General features: G+C 48.0%; 2 protein-coding genes across 3 annotated transcripts; both read left to right on the top strand.

The window, feature by feature from the left end:
* Positions 1–218: 218 nt before the first annotated feature.
* On the top strand, positions 219–8,320 carry sumf1 (sulfatase modifying factor 1). Its single transcript, XM_063214849.1, has 9 exons — positions 219–585; positions 939–1,112; positions 1,453–1,527; positions 2,544–2,626; positions 4,131–4,253; positions 4,501–4,615; positions 4,907–5,020; positions 5,449–5,508; positions 7,764–8,320. The coding sequence occupies exons 1-9, from the start codon at positions 301–303 to the stop codon at positions 7,860–7,862; spliced, it is 1,128 nt and encodes a 375-aa protein (XP_063070919.1). The 5' UTR covers positions 219–300; the 3' UTR covers positions 7,863–8,320.
* Positions 8,321–17,735: 9,415 nt separating this feature from the next.
* On the top strand, positions 17,736–20,880 carry LOC134462014 (uncharacterized). 2 transcript variants are annotated; one of them, XM_063214848.1, is made up of 2 exons: positions 17,736–17,967; positions 18,049–20,880. In XM_063214848.1, the coding sequence occupies exon 2, from the start codon at positions 19,781–19,783 to the stop codon at positions 20,861–20,863; it is 1,083 nt and encodes a 360-aa protein (XP_063070918.1). In that variant the 5' UTR covers positions 17,736–17,967; positions 18,049–19,780; the 3' UTR covers positions 20,864–20,880. The 2 variants fall into 2 exon arrangements, with proteins under 2 accessions (XP_063070918.1, XP_063070917.1); XM_063214847.1 differs by having other exon boundaries at positions 17,736–18,169; positions 18,266–20,880.
* Positions 20,881–25,045: the final 4,165 nt, after the last annotated feature.

Genomic DNA, 25,045 nt, shown 5'->3' with positions numbered 1-25,045 from the left:
GTTGACACTTGGCACGTCCGCGCGCGCTCTTTATAGAAAATGGAAAAAAATAAGAAATGCCTTCTATGCCATTTATTTGTTTATTTTTTTTAATAATAGCTTATATGACCCTTGCTCCAGTCTAGCCTGTTCCAGTTTGTCTTTAACCGTGCACTCACTGCATGGTCTTCTTCACAGAGAAAGTTAACTGAGAAAATTAATTCAAGACGGATCAGCTGATCGGTCATGTGACTTTTACGCATCCGCAATCATGGCGGTGTCTTGAGCACTGGTAATGTATTGCAGATAAGAAGTACAGCAATGTTGTTTGTAAGTTGCTTCTGCTTGGTGTACTTCCAACTGTCGGCGTCCGTATATTGTGAAACCGAACAGTTTGGCTACTCGTCGGGCACAGGATCGTCCGATCAAGTAGGAAAAGAAAGTGGGACCTCGAGCTGTGGCTGTGATGCGTTGAAAAGGGATGTTGTTGCAATTGACGGTGGTGAGGAACTGTCTCCACACATTGAAGCTCCTGGAGAGAAATATTCAAAGGGAGCAAATGAAGATAGCGTTGAACATTCTGGAGAAGAGGACATTCGCAGCAAGGTATGGTCGTTTTGTCGAATAGCCTGTATTATTATTTACAGTAGGTTACTGTGATGATTATGTGTAGCTACCTTATGTATCTCCCCCCTAATACAAAAACTGCTCTTCTACAGTAGCAGCAAAATAGTAGCCTGTTGCTGCAATATTATTGTTGGGGCATGTGTTAGGCAGTGAAGGCTGTGGGCTATTTTTGATATGAAAATGCTGAAGACTCTGCAAATAATGGAGGGAAAAGAATAGCCTACTGCATTAACACTGTCACAGAACAATATTTTAGACATAACCTACAATGGTGTTACAGTGTATAACCTGACAAAATACTCCATTATCTTTGTATGTTTATTTGTTTACAGTTGGTGTTGCTCAAGTCATCTTGGTTCTTCATGGGCACTGACAACCCAGGCATTCCACCTGACGGCGAAGGACCTCAAAGGAAAGTGAAAGTGGATTCCTTTTACGTCGAGGAGCATGAGGTCACCAACCGACAGTTTCAACGTTTCGTCAACCAAACCCGCTATGTCACAGAGGTGATGTGCTACCAACAGTATCAACCAAAAGAATGACAAAGATAATCACTTAGCCAAAAGTAGACTTGTATAGTGTGAATAAGGTATCCGCATGCAGAATATAATTTTCGTCAACCAAACCCATAATGTATGTGACAGAGGTGATGTGCTACCAAAAGTATCAGTAATAATGACCGTAAAAAAATCACCACATAACTCATTGCCAGGCCAGGCCTACATAATGTGAATAAAGTATTTACATGCAGAATAACATTCATTCATAAAAGAATTGTGCACAGTGGAGAAAAAATCTAACTTAACATGGTTGTTTTTAATTATCTTTACCTCCCCCTCTCTTTAGGCTGAGCGTTTTGGAGATTCTTTTGTCTTTGAAGAGATGTTGACTGAAGAGGTGAAGAGCAAAATAGACCAAGCTGTAAGAAATGCCTCCTTTTCTTTATGGGTTATTTTGTATTGTGGCAGTCCCAGCCACTCTGCATTTATGGAATAGAGAACATTGTATACAGGTCCGCTGACAACTTAAGCCGGGCCCGGGACATTTTCATCTAAAAAGCTGAAAAACTCAATATACACAATGCAATGCAATGAGTCATTCTGCACCCCTTCTCTCCCCGGGCCCAGCACAAATGACCTCTTTTGCCCCCACCCCCCATTAGCTTCCCTAATTGTATATTATAGTATGTTGTACGTACCGTCCTGGCGCTGAGAAGTGCGCAGTGTCACTTGTGTTGCACACTTAATTTCAGTGTTACACACAGAGAGGTTGCACACTCAATTACATAGCATAAAGATGTCATAACATGGTCATTCACTGTTCTGGCTGATGTCGGCAGTCATACACAGAAGTCAGTGCATACACAGAAGTCACTGCACTGATAAGGGCTTTACTCTTTTATTGCACAACATAGTTAAATATATAAATGTGTTAAATATGGGAAATATATCACAGATTTAGTAGTGTCTTCTGTGCAGTGATAGACCTTTTGTTTTGAGTCCTGCTCTGCTGCTGTGAAGACTACCAAGAACTACCTAGGAATCTGCAATATACTGTAGGCCTACAACACACCATGCCGCTTCCAAATGCTGCTACTTGATAACCTGAACAACTGGACTGCCATGGACTATGATATACTATACCATGTCTTGTACACTAGCCCTGTCTTGGCTTAGATTTTTTTAAATGACTATTATTAGTAGTAGTAGTTCATTATATATTTTTCTATATGTTTGATGTTCAATGTCAAATGTTCAGTTGTTATTTACTACTTCATTACTGAATTATTTACTCACTACTTGTATACTGTTACTGGTCCTGTATTGCATTTCTAATTCTTGTCTGTTGATGTCAGTCCTGTGTATTTGTATGTCTATACCCTGTGAAGGAACTGACAATACAGCTGATTTGACGTGACTTGTGTTGGCACTTTGCAGGTCGCTGCTGCCCCCTGGTGGTTGCCAGTGAAGGGGGCAGCCTGGAGACATCCAGAGGGACCAGGATCCACCATCTCAGACAGGTACGTACTTGCGTTATCTCTGAACCACCAGCCAGAGTTATCACATGAGACAGAAATACAGATTGAATGAGATTGAATGTGATATCATAAGAAATGAAGAAAAAACGCACACCGATTAACTCCCATTTAAGCCATTTTTAATGTGTGACGTTTCGGGCCACACTGGCCCTTCCTCAGACTAAACCTTGATTGGGATATGAATGTGATATCATGCCTTTGAAATTCAGTCAGATACATCAACCGCTATCACCACTTCACCATTTGGTCTTTGATGATGAAATGTTGTAATGGGGTTGGATCTGAATGTACTGCCCCAGAGTATCTGACATTATCTTGCCAAAAACAAAGAGGCAATGCTATTGTTTCCCAGCAACAACACGTACAAATGTGTTCCAGGCATCATGACCTCATGGGGCAGAAGTGGCTCAGTAGATAAGTTATTAGACCTTTGATTACAGGTTTGAGTCCATCAACTAACTAGTTGATGCCCCACTGAGAGGTGGCCTGGGCCTGCCCATTCTAACTGAGACTCACTCACTTAGTCATTTACTCGCCGAGCTTAGGGGATCATGACAGCCAGGCACACTGAGAGAGGTACCTTGAGTATGGTTATGTCTTCACACACACGCATGTCCCATAGTTATGGTTTTCCCTCTGGTCATATGTGCGACAGGTGAAAGGCAGGCAGCAACTGCTGTTGTGTGTGGTTGTTGTCTGCACTGTGTGTGATGTACCATTAAATCACATCGGCGGATCGAAGTCATTTCAGACTAATTTTCAGATTTGAAAATGCATTTTAAATTGTTACCAGTAGAGGGCAGGCTCTCCTTTGTGTATGGACAGTACGGTGATCTGTTGCTGAGTCACCTTGTAGCTATATTTTTTGTAACAATAGCTTATATTGTTCTTACATTTAATTTATATCTGTATGTATTGCAAACCATGCAGTAATGTGTGTAAGGGAGATTATTTTTTTAGATTTCTGTACATTCTAGAAAGGGTTAATTTAGAGTAGAGTAGAGAGTAGAGTAGAGAGTATCGTTTATTGATCCCAGGGGGAAATTAAGGTGTCAAGTAGCATACACACATACATAAATAAAGACATTGCCCACAAGACATAACACACATATTTACACATAAAATAATCATATATAGACGTATATATATCTCAGTCCCTCCAGGAAATCGCGATGTTGCGATCGCGGTGTTTTTCGCAACTTCAATGAATTCCCGCGAATTCTGCGCGAGAGCGCAACTTTAACCAATCACCGCGATTTCCGGCAACTTTGAACCAATCCATGTCCGTAACGTGTTGCGCTAAACATGTTGCCATAAACATGTAACGTGTTGCCATAAACATGTTACTATCTGGGAATGATCCTTGTGAAAGAACATGGTTTGCTGAAACAATATAGACATATTTCATGTCTTTCTGTTCAACTTGTATATATACAGTATGTACATGCTTTCTCCTTCTTTCCCCTCCTCTGTCTGCATACTACAGGCTGGACCATCCTGTCCTGCATGTGTCCTGGAATGATGCCCAGGCCTACTGCAAGTGGGCCCAGAGGAGGCTGCCCACAGAGGCCGAGTGGGAATATGCCTGCAGGGGGGGACTGGAGGACAGGTGGGTGCAGTTGTGTGCAGGACAGAGGCTGACTTGAAAGTTTGGAGTGGGTAGTCTGCACTCTTGAAATCCTTTTTTTCCTCTATGTTTTCTTTCATGGTAGGATTATGTTTCAACTTTCAACCATTGTTTATATCAGATTCTTCTTTGAGGTAAAATAATCCTGCTATGGAATAAAACGTCAAAGAAAAGAGGATTTACAGTAAGTGTGCCGACTCCTCACTCTGAACTCTTTGCTCTTTTTCAGACTCTATCCGTGGGGCAACAAGCTGCTGCCTAAAGGACAGCACTATGCCAACCTGTGGCAGGGTAACTTCCCCACTACGAACACCAGAGAAGATGGCTACATCGGCACCTCACCGGTGAGCATGGGAAATTTAGGTTGATGAAGTGGCAGTGACACGTAACGGGGAAAGGGAACAATTAACGGTGGTTTTAATCCACCAGACGTCTAGCAGACCTGGAACAGAAAGGTCACTGATTTGACCTTTTGTTTTGGATTTGAGTCTGCACGTCTTCTTGTGGTGTGCTGTGCCATTACATGTTTTTTGTGATTGTTTTCGAGACTGTTAATAGGATAAGTGAAAAAACGTATTGTATATTATTATTGTCATTATTATTATATTATTCACACATTTTTCGTTGTCCTGCAGGTGATGTCATTCCCAGCCAACAGCTTTGGCCTGTATGACATGGTGGGAAATGCCTGGGAATGGACAGCAGATTGGTGGAATGTTCACCACACAGCAGAGGACAAACAAAATCCTGTGAGTCTCTCTGTGTGTCTGTCTGTCTGTTTGTCTGTCTGTCTGTCTGTCTGTCTGTCTCTCTCTCTCTCTCTCTCTCTCTCTCTCTCTCTCTCTCTCTCTCTCTCTCTCTCTCTCTTTCTCTCTGGATTTCCCCCTGGGGATCAATAAAGTTACTCTACTCTCTACTCTACTCTACTCTCTCTCTCTCTCTCTCTCTCTCTCTCTCTCTCTCTCGCTCTCTCTCTCTGTCAAAATGATACATTTCCATTGCTTTTTGTACACTTATGGGCACCTGGCTGAGATGCATATTAAGCTGTTATTTACTTCACCGGTATGTATGTAACTTTGTTTGGAAGTTGTGATTGTCTCTCTATAGCACAGTTGTGCTTCTGTATTCCAAGAACTTGTAGGTGTGTTTATTTATACCCTGTTTCTTGCACCTGTAGACTGGGCCAGCCACCGGCACGGATCGTGTGAAGAAGGGAGGATCATACATGTGTCACAAGGTACGGCATTTCCACCTGTCCACAGACAGCAGTGTTGCCAGATTGTGCAGTTTCCCACCTAGTTGTGCTGCTTAGGATGACCATGTACACATAAAAAGGGCACAATTTTTTCCGCAGATTTGTGGCTATAGAAACTAATAGACTTAATTTTGTTTAAATGAAGAGGGATTTAGTGCTTCCAGGTAGGTCTTGAACATTTTTGGGGTTGAAAAGATCACACACATCTGGCAACCCTGACAGACAGTTTTAAACTCACAACACTTTACCAAGGCCAACTCTTGATCTCAGGTCACTGATTAACTAATTAAAGTGGTCAGTCGTTGGGTCAAAGTTTAACAGACCAGCACCACTACTGGCGGCTCTTTTTGTTCTCTCCCTCCTCCTCCTCCTTAGTGCTGTGTCTGCCTTACTGGAAAATTGGCCACTTACAGTTGAGGACGATATTATTAGCCCCCCTCCTGAAATTAGACATTTCTCTTGATTTCTCAGTAAGAATGACCATTATTAACCGTTTCTGTTATTCTGGAAACAAATACACTGATGGAGATGATGTTCAATGAGTTGAATTTGGATTTTTCTATTGTTACGATGAGTTTAAACAAAAAAGGGCAAAAATGACAAGGACAAAATTATTAGCCCCCTGACCATTAACAGTCAATATGGCGCCATTTATGAACCAAAACTGACAACAGGCTCTGATAAGTTGCTACCTAGGTTGGCACATGCCCCACTAGGGATTTTGGCCCATTTCTTCACTGCAAAGTGTTCTAGCTGGTCCAAATCGCATGGATGCTGAGCATAGACATTAACCACATACTCCCAGTGTGATTGAGGACTGGAATATGAGCGGGTGATTCCAATATCATGGTTTTAGTGTCCTTGAAGAACCTCTGAACTAATCTAAATGTATGCTTTGGGTTACAATGTTGTTGGAAGACCCAGCAATCCAGATTCAGACCCAGACTCCCTGTATCTGAGGCTGAATAACAGACTAAACTTGATGCCCCACCACTATGTGTAAGTGTGGAAACTGCTTAGCCTCATTAGACAAAAGAAGCATTGGACACCTGCCTAGATGATTGTTATTGACCTGGCCTCACCTGGAGGTTTCCCCCCCCCCCAAGAAAGACAGTTGTTAGGGCTTGTCATCATATTGGGCTTTGGGGGCATCATCACAGAAGAACCCCTTTACTAAAGGCAGTGCATATCAGAGTGTTATTGAGCTTTGCCTGTGAACATTTGAAAGTCAAAAATGAGTTTTGAACGTCTCTGCTTTCATCTGATGATATTCAATTGCACCTGCTTTGATGCATGAATTCTGCTTCTGTCAGGTGAAGAAAGGGATAGGCTTTGAATCGTTATAAGATGGTTTCCACAATTAAACATGGTGGATGCATCATTCTGTGGCAGCCTCAGCCACAGGGAACCTTGTTTGGGTGTACGGCACCATAAAAACTGAAAATTATGATAGAATGTGGAAAGTGACCTTGCAAAAATATGCTCATAGCGGGAGCTAAGATCTTCACTGGATCTTTCAATAAGATAATAACCCAAAACTTGCATCCAAAATAGTTCAAATGTTCTTCAAGGATACTAAAACCATGGTCATGGAGTGGTTCAGACCTCAATCCTTCAGATAGTATTTGAAGAGTGTTGAAAATGAATGTCCATCCTCAACATCCATGCAATTTGGACCAGCTTAACTATTTGCAATGAAAAAAATGGGCCAAAATCCCTGGTAGGACATGTGCCAACATAGTTAACAACTAATCAAAGTGCCTGGTGTCAATTTTTGTTCATAAATGGCACTGTATTGACTATTAATGATAAGGGGGCTAATAATTTTGTCCTTGCCGTTTTTACACTTTTTTGTTTAAACTCATTGTGAAAATGGAAAAGTCCAAATTTAACTTATTGGATACTATCTCCATGGTGTATTTGTTTCCAGAATAACAGGAACGGTTAATAATGGTCATTCTTAATGAGAAATCAAGAGATATGTCTAATTTCAGGAGGGGGGCTAATAATATCGTCCTCAACTGTATATAGTGAATATACCAGATTGGAATGGTATTGTCTGTTTATCAAGTTTTTTGTAAGTTTTGTATTTATACTGTATTCTTTCTGTGTTGCTCCCCACTGTCAAACTATCTTGCCTGTCTTTCTTTCTTAACTCTGCCTTCACTCTTAACTGTCTGTGTCCCCTTCACCACCCCCCTCCTTTCTTATGGTCTCCACTCTGTGTCCCTCTTCAGTCTTATTGTTACAGATACAGATGTGCGGCCCGCAGTCAGAACACCCCCGACAGTTCAGCGTCCAACCTGGGCTTCCGCTGCGTGGTGAACCCATCTTGAATCGAGTTCTCCATTCTTCATCCTACGTAACACACAGGGGTGTCGCAGCAAATTGTGGGCCCTATGTACAATCAGCTCCAATGGACCCCCAGGCATATACCGTAGCTACATAAATCACACACTGTGTGGGCCCCCTAAATACATGGGACCCTGGTGACTCAGTCACACTTTACCCCCCTGTAGTACGACACCCCTGGTAACACATGCAGCTCATCCCTGCCTCCTGTGCCAGCCCAGAAAAGTCTTTTTATGGGGCTGCAGCTGATGTTACGCTGTCTCTGGGCACGGAAAGGGAACACTGTGTACAAGTTTACATACAAACTGTGCCAAGAAGAGTCCTAATTTGTTGAAAAAATGAAAGCACTTATGATGTATTGTGTCTCGTTTTGATAGTGATGCAAAGGGGACCAGAGTGGGGTCGGGTGTTCATGATCATCGAACTGGAGTTTGGTAAGCATGAACATTTGAAGGCATCTGAATATTGCCCCCAATCTCACATATCATTTCAATGTCCATGTATTATTTAATCAGTGTTTTAATGATTTAAGTCTGTGAGGGGCCAAATAAACGTTGTCTTTGTTCTCTGGCCTCAGGTTTGAAACTGCCCTCCCGCAACTATTGACTTGACTGTGCCCTCGCTATTGGGTCATTCCATATGACCTCACTTCCTGTAAACTCTCTGTAAATTCACATGCTGGACTTTGTTAGAGCTCTTCCTTGTCTGTAACTGTACCTGTTAACACCTCCTCAGGTAAAGGGGTGAGGATGCCTGTGGATAGGCCTTTGGGCCTAATGGCCTCCTCTCCCCCTCTCTCAAGTTAATAAACCTTGCATTTCTGAATTTCAACTATTGCACTGAATCTGGTGTTAAATATTAATTATTCGTAAAACCTAGATACTATCANATCACAACCCCAAAATTCATCACTCGTTGAGGTGTACTGTCTTATTTTGATAAATGTTTAATAAAGAAGGCGTCTACATTAATTATGCTTCTCTGATCTGTTTCTCTGATTTTTTACATTGTCTGCTCCTCTGATTGTCCATATATACTGTATACGTAATGTGATATAACGAGAGGCTACACGGCTCTCAGCGGTACAGTTCAAACAGTGCAAGGACACAAGTTTCAAATTAAAGGGTTTTTAATGTTGCTCAGAGGGATTAACAGAAAAGGTATTCTTAAATTCAAAAGTCAAAATAAGGATTTCTCTTCTCAATGCTCAACATAAACAATGTCTCTTTTCTGTAGAAAGGTGAAATCAAAAGTTTCTTTTCAACACATCCTCTTCTCCATAAACAAACGGTTCTTCTTTTCAGTCTTTTCAAAGTTCTCACCGATACAGTGCTTTCTCCACAGGGTGCAGTCACAGAGGTAAGTAGTCCAGGTAAGTAATTCCTTTAAGAAGTCATTTCCAGCAGAAGTCCATCCGCTCAGAAAAGGAGAGCACAACCTTCTTTGCTGCTTCCCAAACTCCTTCTCCTATTGTCTCTGTGTAGAGAGTGTTTCACAGAACCGCCACCTAATCAGGCCCTTCTCAGCTCCAGCTGAGTGCTGCAATTAGTGACGGCAGCTGTGCTGCAACATACAGTTGAGGTGCAATTTCACATTCCGCCACAAGATGGAGCCACTGAGTTGAGGTGCAGTCTCACACGCCACCACCAGATGGGGCCAGGGCCAGTGGTGGTTGGAGCCATCGCAGTGGGATGTAGCGTCCCTCTAGGATGCGGCCTCTCGTGATATCACACATCCTCCCCCTTGGGACAGACGTCCCCGTCGGGCTGGAGGAGGCGAAGAGGGCGTCTCGCCGGGACAGAGCATCCACGTTTCCATGACGTTTGCCTGCCCTGTGAAGAACAGCAAAGTTAAAAGCTTGTAAACTTAAAAACCATCTGGTGATCCTACCATTGGTTTCCTTGTTCCTAGCCATCCATTGTAGAGGTGCATGGTCTGACACTACTGTGAAGCGCCGGCCCAGTAGGTAGTAGCGCATGGATTCTAGGGCCCAGGTGATGGCGAGGCACTCCTTCTCCACGGTGGAGTAATTCTTCTCCCTTGGGAGTAGCGTCCTGCTCAGGTAGAGAATTGGATGCTCCTCACCTTCATGTACTTGTGCGAGAACAGCCCCCAGACCCACCTCCGAGGCATCTGTCTGGACAATGAAGTCCCTCTTAAAGTCTGGAGCCATCAGGACTGGTCCGGAGCACAGGGCTCGCTTGAGGTCGTTGAAGGCCGCCTCCGCTGCAGGGTCCCACTTCACCATCCTTGAGTGGCGTTTGGTTGTCAGCTGCGTCAGGGGGGCTGCAATGGTAGCAAAGTTTGCAATGAATCGCCTGTAGTATCCCGCCAGACCCAGAAAGGATCTCACCTGCTTTTTGGTGATGGGCCGTGGCCAATCCTGGATGGCCCGAATCTTTGCTTCCTGTGGCTTGACCAGTCCCCGTCCAACCGTGTATCCTAGGTAATCGGTCTCGCTGAAGGCCAGTCTGCATTTCTTCGGGTTAGCTGTGAGACCTGCTTCCTTCAGAGAATCGAGCACAGCTTGTACACGTATTAAATGACTGTCCCAGTCTGGGCTCTGAATGACCACATCGTCTAAAAATGCAGCTGCGTACCTTTTATGGGGAGCAAGGATTCGATTCATCAATCGCTGGAAGGTGGCCGGTGCACCGTGGAGCCCAAATGGGAGTCGGGTGTACTGGTACAGCCCCTCCGAGGTGGCAAAGGCAGTCTTCTCCTTGGACTCGGGGGTCAGCGGTACCTGCCAGTAGCCTTTTGTGAGATCAAGCGTGGTCAGGAATCGGGCATGTCCTAAGGAGTCAACGAGATCATCTACACGAGGCATGGGATATGCATCAAACTCTGATATTTCGTTTAACTTCCTGTAGTCGTTACAAAATCGTACTGACCCGTCTGGTTTGGGGACCAGAACAATGGGACTGGCCCAGGCACTCTTAGACTCTTCAATAACTCCAAGCTCCAGCATCTTTCTTACCTCCTCTTGGATGACCGCTTTGCGAGCCTCTGGCACTCTATAGGGGCGCTGGTTTACCCTTTTCCCTGGGATGGTTCGGACCTCATGCTGGACCACTTCTGTGTGTCCGGGGAGGGAGGAGAAGACGTCCTGGTTCCGGTCAACCAGCTCCAGCACCATCTGCCGCTGATGAGGGGACAGGTGGGGTCCCACCTGAACCGCCTCTCTCGCCGGTTCCTTGGACTCTGTGGATGGTAGACAACTAAACAGCGCCTCCCGGGCGTGCCATTTCTTCAGAAGGTTAACATGATATATTTGCACTTTCTTTCTTTTATCAGTTTGTCTCACCTTATAGTTAACGTCACCCACCCTCTCTATGACCTCGTACGGACCCTGCCAGGCTGCGAGGAATTTGCATTCAACAGTGGGTACAAGAACTAGCACTCTGTCCCCCGGCTTGAACTCCCTGGGCTGGGCAGGTCGATTGTATGAGGCTTGTTGCTGCCGTTGAGCGGCCTCCATGTGCTCTCGGATTATGGGGTAGATGGATCTCATTCGATCTCTCATGGCCCCCACATGCTCAATCAGGGTGCGTTGTCTACAAGGCTGCTCCTCCCACGCCTCTTTGGCGATATCCAGCAGACCTCTCGGTCTGTAGGATAGCAGGAGCTCAAATGGTGAGAAGCCAGTAGAAGACTGAGGAACCTCCCTTACCGCAAACAGCAGATACGGCAGCAGTTGGTCCCAGTTGCGTCCATCCTCTTCTATGGCCTTTCTCAGCATCGATTTTAAGGTCTTGTTGAATCGCTCGACTAGGCCGTCTGTCTGAGGATGGTAAACAGACGTTCTCAGTTGTTTTATCTTCAGCAGAGTGCAGAGGTCTTTCATTACTCTGGACATGAACGGACTCCCTTGGTCCGTCAATATCTCCTTGGGTATGCCCAGGCTGGTGGAGAGGAGGAAGAGCTCTTTGGCAATCTGTTTGGATGTGGCCTTCCTCAACGGGATGGCCTCAGGGTATCTGGTGGCATAATCCACGATGACCAGGATGTACTGGTGTCCTCTAGAGCTTTTTGGCAAGGGACCTACTATGTCCAGCCCTATCCTCTCAAATGGGGTCTCTATGATGGGCAAGGGGATGAGTGGGCTCCTGTATGAGGGCTTAGGTGCCTTCTGCTGGCACTCCGGGCAACTTCGACAATAATTCTCAACCTCTTTGTGCACTCCTGGCCAATAGAAGCGTTGTAAGATCCTTTCTTTTGTCTTCTCCACTCCTAGGTGGGCCCCTAGGGGGTGGGTGTGTGCTAAATTCAGTACGGTAGCTCGATATGGCTGTGGCACAAGAAGCTGCTCAATTACTGCATCTTTCTCTTTATCTACTTGGTATAGTAAGCCTCTGCTTATTGCAAAATGGGGGTAACTAGGGCTTGTTCTACCTAGGACTACGCCCTCTAACATCTGTACATTCTTCAAGGCATTTGCAAGGGTGGGGTCGTGTAACTGTGCAACGCCATACTCGCCTGTGAGAGGGGGCAGCTCGCAGGCATCCTCCTCACTGGAACTTGAAGCGTTTCCGGAAGCCACGTTCTCCTCTGCACTGTCGGGGGTGGCCGCTGAATCATCCTGGTTGGCCGGCACTCCTACAAGAACAGGGTTAGGGCTGAGTGGCTCTGAGGGTTGCCCTAGATGACCTTTACCTTTCGGTTTCCTGAGAACCCTGGTTTGACGCTCCTGCGTCTCTCTCCACAGTGAGTGGAAAGCGGGGCAGTCCCTTCCAATTAGGACCGCAACGGGAAGGGAATCAACTACTCCAGCCATTGTGTGAATGGTTCCCCGAGTAGTGGTCATAGTGAGCTGGGTGATGGGATAGTCTTTGGTATCTCCATGGACGCAGGAGATGGGGAGGGCTTTACTGGTGGTCAGGCATGTTGGAGGCACCAGGTCTTTCCGCACCAGAGTGACCCGACTACCTGAATCGAGCAAGGCTTCCACGTCACGATTATTCACGGTCACGGGGCAGGTGGGAGGCCGGTCTGTGGTACCGTCTGTGACACCCACAAGCGCTGCATATAGGTGGGTGGAGGGTGCGCTGGAGGACCCTGCAGTGGGCATTGGCTCGTCACTTGGTTTCCCACACTGCCAGGATATGTGTCCCATCTCTCCACACCGGTAGCACTGTCTTGGGTCGCTCTCTTGGGGTGACCTCCTAAGACCCGGCTGGCTTCTGGACCCTGCTTGAGCCTGACTATTTCCGGCACTGCCCAGATATGAGGTCTTCAGGTTCTTCTGGGGTCCTCCCATGCTCATGGGTGGCGTTACGCTCCTGGGCTCCTTCTTGACGGCGCGGAGCATCTCCACTGTGGCCTGGTGTTTCTCAACCGCTTCGACAGTGGCGTCGGCTGTGGTCAGCCCCTGCTGACTGATGAACCTCTTGGCATCTTGTGGTAGTGCCCGTAGGTAGTGGTCTACTACGATGGTCTCCACTATGGCTGCTGCCGTATTCTTCTCCGGCTCCAGCCACTTCCTTGCAATGCGTGCCAGTTCATGCATTTGTGCACGAGGAGCTCGGTCATGTTGAAAGGTCCAGCTATGAAAGCGCTGGGACATGCCAAACTTTGTGATCCCGTTTCTGCTGAGGATCTCAGTCCTTAGTGTATCATAGTCTGATACTTTGTCAGGCGGTAGGTCCTGGACAGCATTTAACGATTCTCCTGTCAGGAAGGGTGCTAACAGTCCAACCCACTGTGCCTTGGGCCAGGCTTCTCTAGTGGCAGTGGCCTCAAACGCATGTAAATATGCCTCAATGTCATCTGTGGCCCCCAACTTCGATAAAAAGTCACCGGCCTTTATTGGACGAACATTGCGAGTGGCCATCTGTTTCTGCAGCTGCAATTCTTCCGCTTTCAGCTTGTTGGCCCTCCTTTGCTCTTCTAAAAGAGCAGCACTGGTTTGAATCTGGACCTGCTGGCTTTCGACAAGGGCTTTAAGAATTGCCTCCATGTTGGTTGTAGGGGCTACTGTTAATTTGGAGAATTTGGCGATTAAATTTTCAGTGTCCTCGTTGTACATGCACTGTCAGTTTGAACTGCCCGCGTCCTCCACCATATGTGATATAACGAGAGGCTACACGGCTCTCAGCGGTACAGTTCAAACAGTGCAAGGACACAAGTTTCAAATTAAAGGGTTTTTAATGTTGCTCAGAGGGATTAACAGAAAAGGTATTCTTAAATTCAAAAGTCAAAATAAGGATTTCTCTTCTCAATGCTCAACATAAACAATGTCTCTTTTCTGTAGAAAGGTGAAATCAAAAGTTTCTTTTCAACACATCCTCTTCTCCATAAACAAACGGTTCTTCTTTTCAGTCTTTTCAAAGTTCTCACCGATACAGTGCTTTCTCCACAGGGTGCAGTCACAGAGGTAAGTAGTCCAGGTAAGTAATTCCTTTAAGAAGTCATTTCCAGCAGAAGTCCATCCGCTCAGAAAAGGAGAGCACAACCTTTTTTGTTGCTTCCCAAACTCCCTCTCCTATTGTCTCTGTGTAGAGAGTGTTTCACAGAACCGCCACCTAATCAGGCCCTTCTCAGCTCCAGCTGAGTGCTGCAATCAGTGACTGCAGCTGTGCTGCAACATACAGTTGAGGTGCAATTTCACATTCCGCCACAAGATGGAGCCACTGAGTTGAGGTGCAGTCTCACACGCCACCACCAGATAGAGCCAGGGCCAGTGGTGGTTGGAGCCATCGCAGTGGGATGTAGCGTCCCTCTAGGATGCGGCCTCTCGTGATATCACAGTATATGCTATAGACAGAGGTGTGACCAAGTCACTAACGTGCAAGTCACAAGTAAGTCTCGAGTCTTTCCACTCAAGTCCGAGTCAAGTCACAAGTCAAGACACATCTGACCAAGTCAAGTCCAAGTCCAAGTCGTACCCCAGCCAAGTCAAGTCCAAGTCTCATTTTTTTTCAAGTCCTTAACAAGTCACAAAGGGATTTTCTATTTGCAATCACAATTTCGATCATAAATTCATTAGTATAATAATGAGACCTGAGTAAAAAGATGACAATTACTAAAACAGTTGCAGAGAAATCAGTCTAAACCAAACTACTGCTTGTGCTGTGTATGTAAAATGACATTTAATTTCATATTTTTTTCACATAAAAATACATTTCATGTGAATTTGTACTTAAAGAAAGGAGCAACCATATGCCAAATATTTACTGTCCAGTGGGCAAATAGTCCTGTTTGCAAGAATGTGTGCGTATGTGTGTGTGTGTCCGTTCCATCATCTGATGGCATAAACCTATTCCACTACTCCATCTTGGTGGTGGGCCGGTCATATCTAGTCAAGGTTGTAAGTTATACAGACTCTAGCATCATAACGCTAAGGACAGGACTATGGTTAACTTTTTCACTAGGAGCACAGGCAGGGCCGCTGACAGCTTTGGCTGGAAGGTTTTGTCAAGACATTAGGGGGGCATATTACACTTCCGACCTGAAAACGCGGATTCACACTTTCAGCGTACTATGTTTGAATTTACCCACAAAGGCCAAGGGTGAAAGTAGTAGCCTATTCATGTCTTACAGGTGCTACCCACCCTCCCCCCTCTCTTTACTGTAGTGTAACACTCGACTAATGTAAACATTTTGGTTTGGCTTTAAAAGACGCCATTTTCCCTAAGGTACCATATTAAGCTCACCATTCTCATCAAGATATGACATACAGTAGGGGTAATCAATTTCTTTAAAAAAAAAATTGAGCCCTGTGTGTGTGTGTGTGTGTGTGTGTGTGTGTGTGTGTGTGTGTGTGTGTGTGTGTGTGTGTGTGTGTGTGTGTGTGTGTGTGTGTGTGTGTGTGTGCGTATGGGGGGTGGGGCTACACATGTGAGACAGGATGATGAGTTAACAGCACAGCTCAGCAGACAGCCCTGTCTCAGCTGGTCCATGATGTTCACTTCATCCCATTATCTGTGAACCAAAAGCTGAGCATTGACAGTGTCATAACTGTGAACCCACCAATGAGCACATGCATGGTGCAGCACTAGGCTATAGTCTGCTGTAGGCTACGTGCCAACAGTATTTAGCCTAGTAGACACTTGTCCATATGGGCTAAGAAATGAGGACAAAGTAGGCCTAGTTAGTTGGATTAAATTCCTGGTAAAGTAATGATGAATTTCCCTCTGGGGATCAATAAAGTTACTCTACTACTCTACTCTACTCTACTCTTGTTGAAGCTGATATCGGCATTGTCGCTTTCCCCCTCACATTCTCGCCGCAATGGCCCATCACCAACCATTTTTACTGCGTCACAGTCCAAGTTAACTAGAACTTCGTTTGCACAGTCATTAATCCACGTCTTGTTAATTATATTAGGCTACTAGACTATTCGCCAGCACGCTGTCAATTAAACATGGCGTTAGCGCTGCAGAATGTCAGTTATGGCAACGAGGCAACCTTGTTCTGCGCTTCTACAGTGTAGGAAGAAGGAAGGCGTGTAATGCCCTATCCAACATTTCGCTCTAATTTTTCCCGAATGAATATGCGCCTCGCGCCATGCTCTGGTCTCCCTGTTCTCCCCAATCGCCCTCTCCTCCCCCTCAAAGGCACTTGTATGCTGTTCATGTCTCTTCAAAAAGATTAAGTTCACCGTCCAGGTCATAGATTGTAGCCAAACAAAGTTCTGCTTCTATGTTTCCTAATTTTTGTTAATTTGGAAAACAGGGTTACATCCCAGTTCTCCAGTGCTGGCGTCGTGTAGCTCTAACGTGTCATTTCCAAGCAGCGGTAATTGCGACTCCAAACTCCCCCAAAATACCAAACGAAGCATGTAGTTCGAACTGTGAGAAACATAAGATAAAGCGGTGTCGACACCATGAGATACAAGGTTCGCGCGCGCATGGATTGGGCTGGGAGCAGCACGCGAGAGGGAACATGCTTTTTATCCACGGGAGCCGACCCATGCCTAGGTCTTGCGCTGCTCAGCAGTAGCTTGCAACCTCTATCTCGCATTACATTTAAACGTCACGATAGGCTGCATTAAAGATTGCGTTTGAACTGATGTGGCTGACATGATAGTGTGTCAAGGCTGAGTTTTAAAACTTTCAAGGAACAGGTAGCCTATGGCATTATCTTACCATTTGACACATGGGACACTGCTACTCTGCTTTCAGCTGGCTGAGGCGGTATTCCAAAGATAGCCCTGATGTCCTTAGAAATGTTTCGATTCAAGTCATCGAACAACAAGCAGTGAGGTTCGGGGCGCATAGCTTGTTTATAGCCATGCGCAAGCTTCGCGGGAAGCAGTGCTTGCGCTTAGTTTCTTCAAAGTTTTTCCAATAGCCATGCAGTATTCCTCATCTCGCGCCTTGACCAATTATTTGACAATTGTGGTCGTTTGTCTTGTCTCTTTGCAAGACTGTCATGAATAGGCTATAGGCTAAATTATTTCCCTTTGGAACCATTCACCCAGCATCTAAAGTAGGCAACCGGTGGAACTCTTTTGATGGATGCAAGACCAAGTGTTCTCTGCTCGCCTATTTTCGATTGTATGCTGGAAGACTAAGACATGTATAAACGTGTATTTTTGTATTGATTCCAATACTCAACCGATGGTGGCTGGTCAATGCAAAAAATGTTACCGAGAGGTTATCTTTCTAGACTAAGCGCGAGCTTAACATGCATTTTCAGCGCGTGGAGTTGTGGTCGTGAAATAGCCCTGGGATATCAAGCCATATAGCCTACGGACACATCCTGGGTTGGGGGAAACTTAAAAGCAGGCCATATTCGTAACGTTTACCTCGCCACATATCCATCATAACGTGGTTTTGTCCGCGAGGGTGGAAATTATTCGCAAGGCTGCATTTCACTTTGAAGTGACTGACTCGCAAGCATAGTGGAGCGCTGCTCCTTTAAGGGAAGTCTGACGCTGCGGCACACGTCACCACGCCGCTCGTAGAGGCTTATGGGAAGTCTCTTCATAAACACTGCCAGTGGCTAGTATTCGGTAAGCCTGCAAAGTTCCCCTTTGCGCGTTTCATCGCCACCGGCGAATGCTGTGGTTGCTTCTCCCCTCGCCGTCGAGAGGAGTGCGGTGTCCAGTTCAGATCTAGGAGATGTGGACCATTTCTTGTCCTCGTGAGTATGTGGACCATTTCTTGTCGCTGTTTATGTGCTAGCCAGCAGCTAGTGGCTAACTTCGCGTCTGCTGTTCTATAGGTTGTGATTCCAACTTGGCGTCTCTTACTTGGCTAGAGTGATCTCTTGCTTCTCCACTGGCAAGGACTTCGGTGGACAATACCAACGGTTACCTTGCGCCTTTCCCGTCTCCTGCACGCCGGTATGTATTATAGTGGGTTAGCTTGTGCCTTTACCCAGCCCTGACTGTTTGTTTTCGTACCATGGTTGCTAACGACGGCCATTATTATGGTTTCAGCGTGTGGTCGCTACCGGCGCCTCGGCCGTGTACCTCTGTATTGGCACTCCGACTGTGAGAATCGCGCATCGGTGCACCCTCATCTCCGGGTAAGGTAACCTCTCGGCAGCAGAATCGTGTGATAGTGGGTGTCCTGCTAGCTTGGCTAACGCTCTCCTCCTCCCTCGCAGGTTGTATCCGTGTGGCCGTGGTCAGACACACCACGCGTTTAGGTGCACGAGCGGCGACTTTTAGCCCCGGTTGTGTGGTGCCTCTGGAAGCCGGGAACCCGTATCTCGGCTGCTGCTCCGGCCTCGGGAAATTGGACATTCGTGTGTGTGTGTGTGTGTGTGTGGGCGCTCGGCTCGGTGTGAGCTGGTGTGTGAGCCATTCCACAGTGTGTGTGCGTGTGCTTACGTTGGTGCGTGTGAGTGTGTGTGTGTAGGCAGTGATGAGTGAGTGTGGGGATACCTAGGGGACTGCACTGAGCTGAGCCTCTGGGGTTGGTTTACCTCATGTTTTGATTTTCGTTTTTCTTTCGTTTGCTGTGCCTAATTTCCTTTTTTTTTCATTATTTCATTCCATTATCTAATTTCTTATTTAACTGCATGATTTTGATTTATTTTGCATGGTTTGCTGTGATTTCTTGTTGTTTCTGTTTGCCGTGAATTATTTTTGTTTGTTGTGAACGATTTCTTTACTTTTTCTTTTGTTAATCCTGAGGTGTGCCATTCGCCCTATTGTGTTAGCCGTGCCAGCCCCTAGTGGCACAGTCTGACAACCTGAGTGTGGGTTCTGAGGCCTTAGGCCTACCAGGTGTGTTGTTTATTGTGAACTAGCGAACATACTTTGGGGCAGGTGTTTACAGATCCGCGGGTGTGGTGGCAGCACGCCCACCCCTGCACTTTACGAATTGTGAGTAACTTTTTATACGGGTGTGGTGGCAGCACGCCCACCCCTGCACTTTACGAATTGTGAGTAACTTTTTATATTTATTACAGAGTGACAAACATATTTTTATACTGAAAATAATAATAAAGATTTGAATTATTAATTGTCACCACTGTCTCTGCCTCCATTGTGCACGAACCTGTGTTTGCCTGGTAATCTATTGTGCGGGTACATTGTGTGTTGGTCCGGGGTATCTGTAACTACCCCTAACTCATTTCCTCCGGGGGCTCCACCCCCGGGGGTGGCGTAGTCGAACTACTTCCTGTAACGGTCTCGCCCACTACATTTTGGCTTATAGTCGGGCAGGATTGGCATAGGAGCAGAGACACTGGTTTCATTTTTTTAGGTTTTTGTTTTGTCACTCTTTGTAATAGAAATTTGTCATATGGTCAATGGTTGAATGAGTGTATGTATGTGGTTGGTTGAAAGTGAGAGCACCACTGAATAAGCGCTGCGAGTTTGTGTTTTTCCTGTAGAAGCGGAGCAGCAGCCGAGGTTGGGAGACCGCCCCTCTCTCGAGATTTGGACCAGCCATCCCTGTGAGTTTTTGCATTTTCCAAATTTGTCTTGATCGGTTTCCGCAGCATGTCGCGGGACGCACAAGAGATTAGGGATGAGTTGGCTGAGGTAAGAGCCGAGAATGAGCGCTTAAAGGCCTCCCTCGCCCAGCGGGCCACAAGTACGAGCACAGTAAATGGTAGCGCCCCGGCAGGGTCCGCTACAGAACGTTTGGTCTTTGTCCCAAGGGAAAAGAAGTGCCCATTGTTTAGGGGAAATGGGGGCATAAGTATCGAGGCGTGGAAGGAGGAGGCGGAGGCATGTATGCGGGCGCGCCATTTTTCTGCTGCCGAGAGAGCCTATTTTCTTTACGATCACTTGGATGGCGAGGCACGGGATGAGATCCGCTATAGGCCGAGAGAAGAAAAAGAAAACCCAGAGAAAATTTTTGAAATTTTACAAGAGCTTTACGGTTGCCCACAGTCATACGTGGCCTTGCAGGAGGCGTTCTTTTCGAGAAAACAGCAAGAGGGAGAGACGCTGCTAGAGTTTTCAATCGCATTAATGACCCTTATTGATAAGGTTAGACGAAATGCGCCTGAGGGAATTCTTAACGCTGACGTTCTTCTGCGTGATCAGTTTGTGGAGCATGTTAACGAGGGCGCCTTGCGTCGTCACTTGAAGAGTTTCATTCGGACCACGCCGTTAGCCACTTTGATCGCGGTGCGTAAGGAAGCCATGCGTTGGGAACGGGAGGGCGCCGCCGAACCGCAGCGGCCGCGTAGCTTTTCCTTATCTTCACTCGATCGCTCCCTTGGGGTCCCTGGTACCTCTTGCGCCGTAAGCATGGATCCCCGTGGTGGGGCGCCGACCAGATCTGATATGGAGAAGTTGCAGGCTGACATGGCGAAGCTCATGGAAATGGTGCAAAATCAACAGGCTCAGTTGCAGCATCTTTCTCGGGGTGCGGCCACACAGGGGGAGCCACGGAGGCGAGGTCGGTCTCCTCGGGAGGGACCCCTTGCCTGCTGGCGCTGTCGTGCGATAGGCCATATTGCTGCGGATTGTGACGGAGAACGAGTGGTGGGGCCCCCACAAGCACCCTCCCGTAGAGGCTCCGGGTTTTCGGAGAACGGGCCCCTCCAACCGAACCAGCCCTCGGGAAACTGACGCCCACCGGACTGAGGAGTCACAGTCCGGGGGGGGGCCTCTCTTGGCTCACGTAATGCCCTTGACCCTTCCAATGCCGCCGAGGCGTTACTTTCTAACTGTCCACATCTGCTCGTCCGGATGGGCGGGGTTCAGGTCCCCTGTCTCATTGACACTGGGTCTATGGTGTCCACCGTCACTGAAAGTTTCTTCGCTGCCAACTTCGAATCTTTGGGGCAGGAGCGTTTACGCTCATGTCACTGGCTGCAGCTCCGAGCGGCCAACGGCCTAGAGATTCCTTACTTGGGCTACTTGGAGCTGAATATTGAGCTTTGCGGGAAGAGTATGCCTGATTGCGGTGTTCTGGTCGTTCGCGACCCCCCAGGGGGCACGGCTTCCGTGGTCCCTGGGGTTCTTGGTATGAATGTTATCGGCAAGTGTTATAAGGAACTTTTTGGGCGGCACGGTCCCACGCTTTTCGATCTCCCATCAGTGTCAACTGCCCCTCGACCGGTGCTGAAAGCGCTGCAACACTGTCATCAGGCTGAAATCCGGCCCACCCCCGAGACCAGCGGCGCGGTGAATGTCCGGGGCCGTGCGCCATGGCGGGTTCCGGGGGGGACCATGAAGTTGATTCCTGCCACCTGCCCTGAGCAACATTCAGGGCTTGGAACCCTCTTTGAGCCGACGGACCGGGGGTTGCCCGGGGGGTTGCTGGTGTCCCCTGCCTTGGTGCAGGTGACCCGTGGCTTGGTGCAGATCCCTGTAGTTAACGTCGGTTGTACGGACGTCCTGCTGTACCCTCGTACTAGACTCGGACAGGTGAATGCTGTGTCGATCATCAGCTTGCCACGGGACGTGGTGGAGGTCCGTTCCGTGGCCGCCATTACTGACCCTCAGGCGCCTGCCCCGTCGCCTTTGGAGACACAAATCCGCGCAGTGGACTTGTTACCCCTGCCTGCCGAGGAACAGGCTGAGGTCCGGGCCCTGCTTCTGAGGTACTCTTCGGTCTTCTCCGCCCATGAGGGCGACTTGGGTTGCACTTCCCTAATCTCGCACGACATCCCGCTGTTGGATCCGACACCGGTCCGGCAGCGTTACCGGCGCATTGCCCCCTCCGACTACGAGGCCGTAAAAACCCATATCAACCAGCTCCTCCAGGCGAAGGTCATCAGAGAAAGCAGTAGTCCATTCGCGTCTCCCATTGTTCTAGTCCGGAAGAAGGATGGGAGCTTGCGACTCTGTGTCGACTATCGCCTGTTAAATGCCCGAACTCGGAAGGACGCCTTTCCGCTTCCTCGGATCGAGGAGACATTGGACATGTTGGCAGGTGCCCGCTGGTTTTCTACGATGGACTTAGCCAGTGGGTACAACCAAGTCCCCGTGACAGAAGGTGATCGGGCCAAAACGGCATTCTGTACCCCCTTCGGGTTGTTCGAATGGAACAGAATGCCTTTTGGCCTGTGCAATGCACCGGGTACATTTCAACGATTAATGCAACGTATGTTCGGCGACCAACAGTGTCATTCCGTTCTACTGTATCTTGACGACATCGTGATCTTCTCGTCCACCGTGGCGCAACATCTACAGCGCCTGGAGATGGTCTTGACCCGGTTGCAGTCGGAGGGGCTGAAGGCTAAATTAGGGAAGTGCGCGTTCTTTAAGCCGGAGGTTCAGTACTTGGGACATGTGATCTCCCAGCACGGGGTCTCTACCGACCCTGGCAAGGTGGAGGCAGTGGCCACATGGCGGCGACCTGCCAATGTGTCGGAGCTCCGATCATTCCTAGGCTTCGCCAGCTATTATCGACGATTCGTCGAAGGATTCGCAAAGCTGGCAGCGCCGTTGCATCGATTGGTGGCCACCTTGAACGGGAGCCGTTCCCGTCGGCCCTCGGGGCAGCAGTTTCTTGATGCATGGTCAGAGGATTGCGAAAGAAGTTTTGAGGAACTCAAGGGGAGGCTCGTGTCGGCGCCGGTACTGGCGTACGCGGACTTTAGCCGCCCATTTATTCTTGAGGTCGACGCCAGCCATTGCGGGCTGGGCGCGGTCCTCTCGCAGGAGGTGGACGGCAAAGTCCGACCGGTGGCATACGCCAGTAGAACGTTAAGACCTACGGAGAAGAATATGAACAATTACAGTTCTATGAAGCTCGAGTTCCTCGCCCTAAAATGGGCCGTCACCGAGAAGTTTCGCGAATATCTCTTGGGCCAGAAGTGTGTCGTGTACACTGATAATAACCCCCTGAGTCACCTCACTACTTCCAAACTCGGGGCGGTCGAACACCGGTGGGCCGCACAGCTTGCATCATTTGATTTTGAATTAAAGTACCGCTCAGGTAAATCTAACGGTAATGCGGACGGCCTGTCGCGGCAGAATCAGCCAGACCAAGAAGACGTGAGTGACCTGGTTCCGGGTACAGCGGTCCCTAGATTGCTGCAACAGGTAGCGGCTCAGGGAGATGGCGGCACCGCCTCTCAGTCCAGTGTCTCGGGGTTGTTCCCCCACGCTTTGCCGGTTCTGCGCACTCTGCAAGCAAGCGACCCCGGTGGTCAGCTGCAACCGGCCGCTGTCCCCGGGGGGTAGCATCACCGCCTCTCAGTTGGTTGTTTCGGTGCTGCCCTCCTACCCTTTGCCGGACCTGTGCGCTCTGCAAGAAGGAGACCCTGTTATCCAGCCGATTCTGGCCTTCTGGAAGGCGCGTCGGCGGCCTACTCGTGAGGAACGGGAAGCTCTGTCACCCTTGGCCTTGATCCTGTTGCGGCAGTGGAAACGGTTTGTGGAGAACGATGGAGTCCTTTACCGGAGAGTGCTACACCCCAGTGGCCGTGATGAGTGCCTCCAGCTGGTTTTGCCGGCTGCCCTGCAATCAGAGGTCCTAAACCAGCTCCACGAGCACCATGGCCACCAGGGGATTAATCGAACACTGGAGTTGGTTGGGCAACGGTGTTACTGGCCCCGCATGTTTGCGGAGGTGCGCCGATGGTGTGAAAAGTGCCTTAGGTGCCAAGAGTCCAAAGGGGAGCCTCCTCTAGCCGCCGCGCATATGGGCCACCTACTGGCATCTCGGCCCAACGAAGTGGTAGCTGTGGATTTCACGCTTTTGGAGCCCACGTCGGGGGGGTGGAGAACGTTTTAGTCATCACGGACGTCTTCAGTAAGTATTCCATCGCCGTCCCCACCCGGGATCAGCGGGCCTCGACGGTCGCCCAGGTCTTGCTTGTGGAATGGTTCTACCGGTTCGGAATTCCTGGTCGGCTCCACTCCGACCAGGGGCGCTGTTTCGAGGGCACCCTGATTCAGCAGCTTTGTGGGCTGTACGGGGTCCAGAAGTCCCGAACCACCCCGTACCACCCGGCCGGGAACGGCCAATGTGAGCGATTTAACCGCACTCTACACAACCTCCTGCGTACCCTACCGGCCTCTCGGAAGCGCGACTGGGCAACTTGCCTGCCGCACGTAACCTTCTGTTATAATACCACCCCGCATCAAGCGACAGGAGAATCGCCACACTTCCTTATGTTCGGCCAAGAGCCACAGCTACCCGTAGACTTCCTCCTGGGCCGAGTTCGGCCACCGGTCCATGGTCGAGTGTGCGACTGGATACAGGAGCATCAGGCCCGGCTTCAAGTGGCATTTGATGGGGCTCGGGAGCGTTTGGCCGCAGCGGCGGAATATCGCAAGGACAGACACGATGCACGGGTGAAGACTGCTGTTTTAGAAGTAGGGCAACGGGTATATGTACGCAACCTCGGCGTGCGAGGTCGAAATAAAATCCAAGATGTGTGTACAGGGCTCCAGACTAACTTTTTGCACTGGTTGCACTGGTGCGCCTAAACATTTTTTTTAGGTGCACCAGCACAAAATTTAGGTGCACCGAAATGTTTTCACCATCCCATACACACACGCACCTCAGCTTTAAAAAATAATTATTAAAAATAACAATAGCAATAATAATAGCAACAATAATCATTATTATTATTATTATTATTTTAAAAGACCTGGAGCCTTTCATGTGCTATAGGTTAGTCTTCCAAATGTGCTCCTTATAAAAGAAATGACAGTAGGCTACTGGCTACCTAACTAACACATCTTGGCTACAAGCAGTTTGGCTGGTAGAAAAGACCTTTTAGTCAGTATGCGTTTGACTAGTAAGATCAACATACCAGCCTTTTCTGAAATAAGGCTACGCACACGGCACAA

The sequence above is a fragment of the Engraulis encrasicolus genome, chromosome 14 (genome assembly GCF_034702125.1).
Source record: "Engraulis encrasicolus isolate BLACKSEA-1 chromosome 14, IST_EnEncr_1.0, whole genome shotgun sequence".
NCBI lineage: Eukaryota > Metazoa > Chordata > Actinopteri > Clupeiformes > Engraulidae > Engraulis > Engraulis encrasicolus.
Note: the sequence above shows the minus strand (reverse complement) of the source record. Positions and strands in the feature narration are given on the sequence as shown.

Bases quoted from the DNA above. Each gene is read 5' to 3' on its own strand.
- sumf1 (XM_063214849.1), top strand. From the start codon at position 301: ATGTTGTTTGTAAGTTGCTTCTGCTTGGTGTACTTCCAACTGTCGGCG. The intron at 586-938 runs GTATGGTCGTTT...ATTTGTTTACAG, and splicing joins AAGAGGACATTCGCAGCAAG to TTGGTGTTGCTCAAGTCATC. The intron at 5,021-5,448 runs GTGAGTCTCTCT...TTGCACCTGTAG, and splicing joins CAGAGGACAAACAAAATCCT to ACTGGGCCAGCCACCGGCAC.
- LOC134462014 (XM_063214848.1), top strand. From the start codon at position 19,781: ATGTCGCGGGACGCACAAGAGATTAGGGATGAGTTGGCTGAGGTAAGA.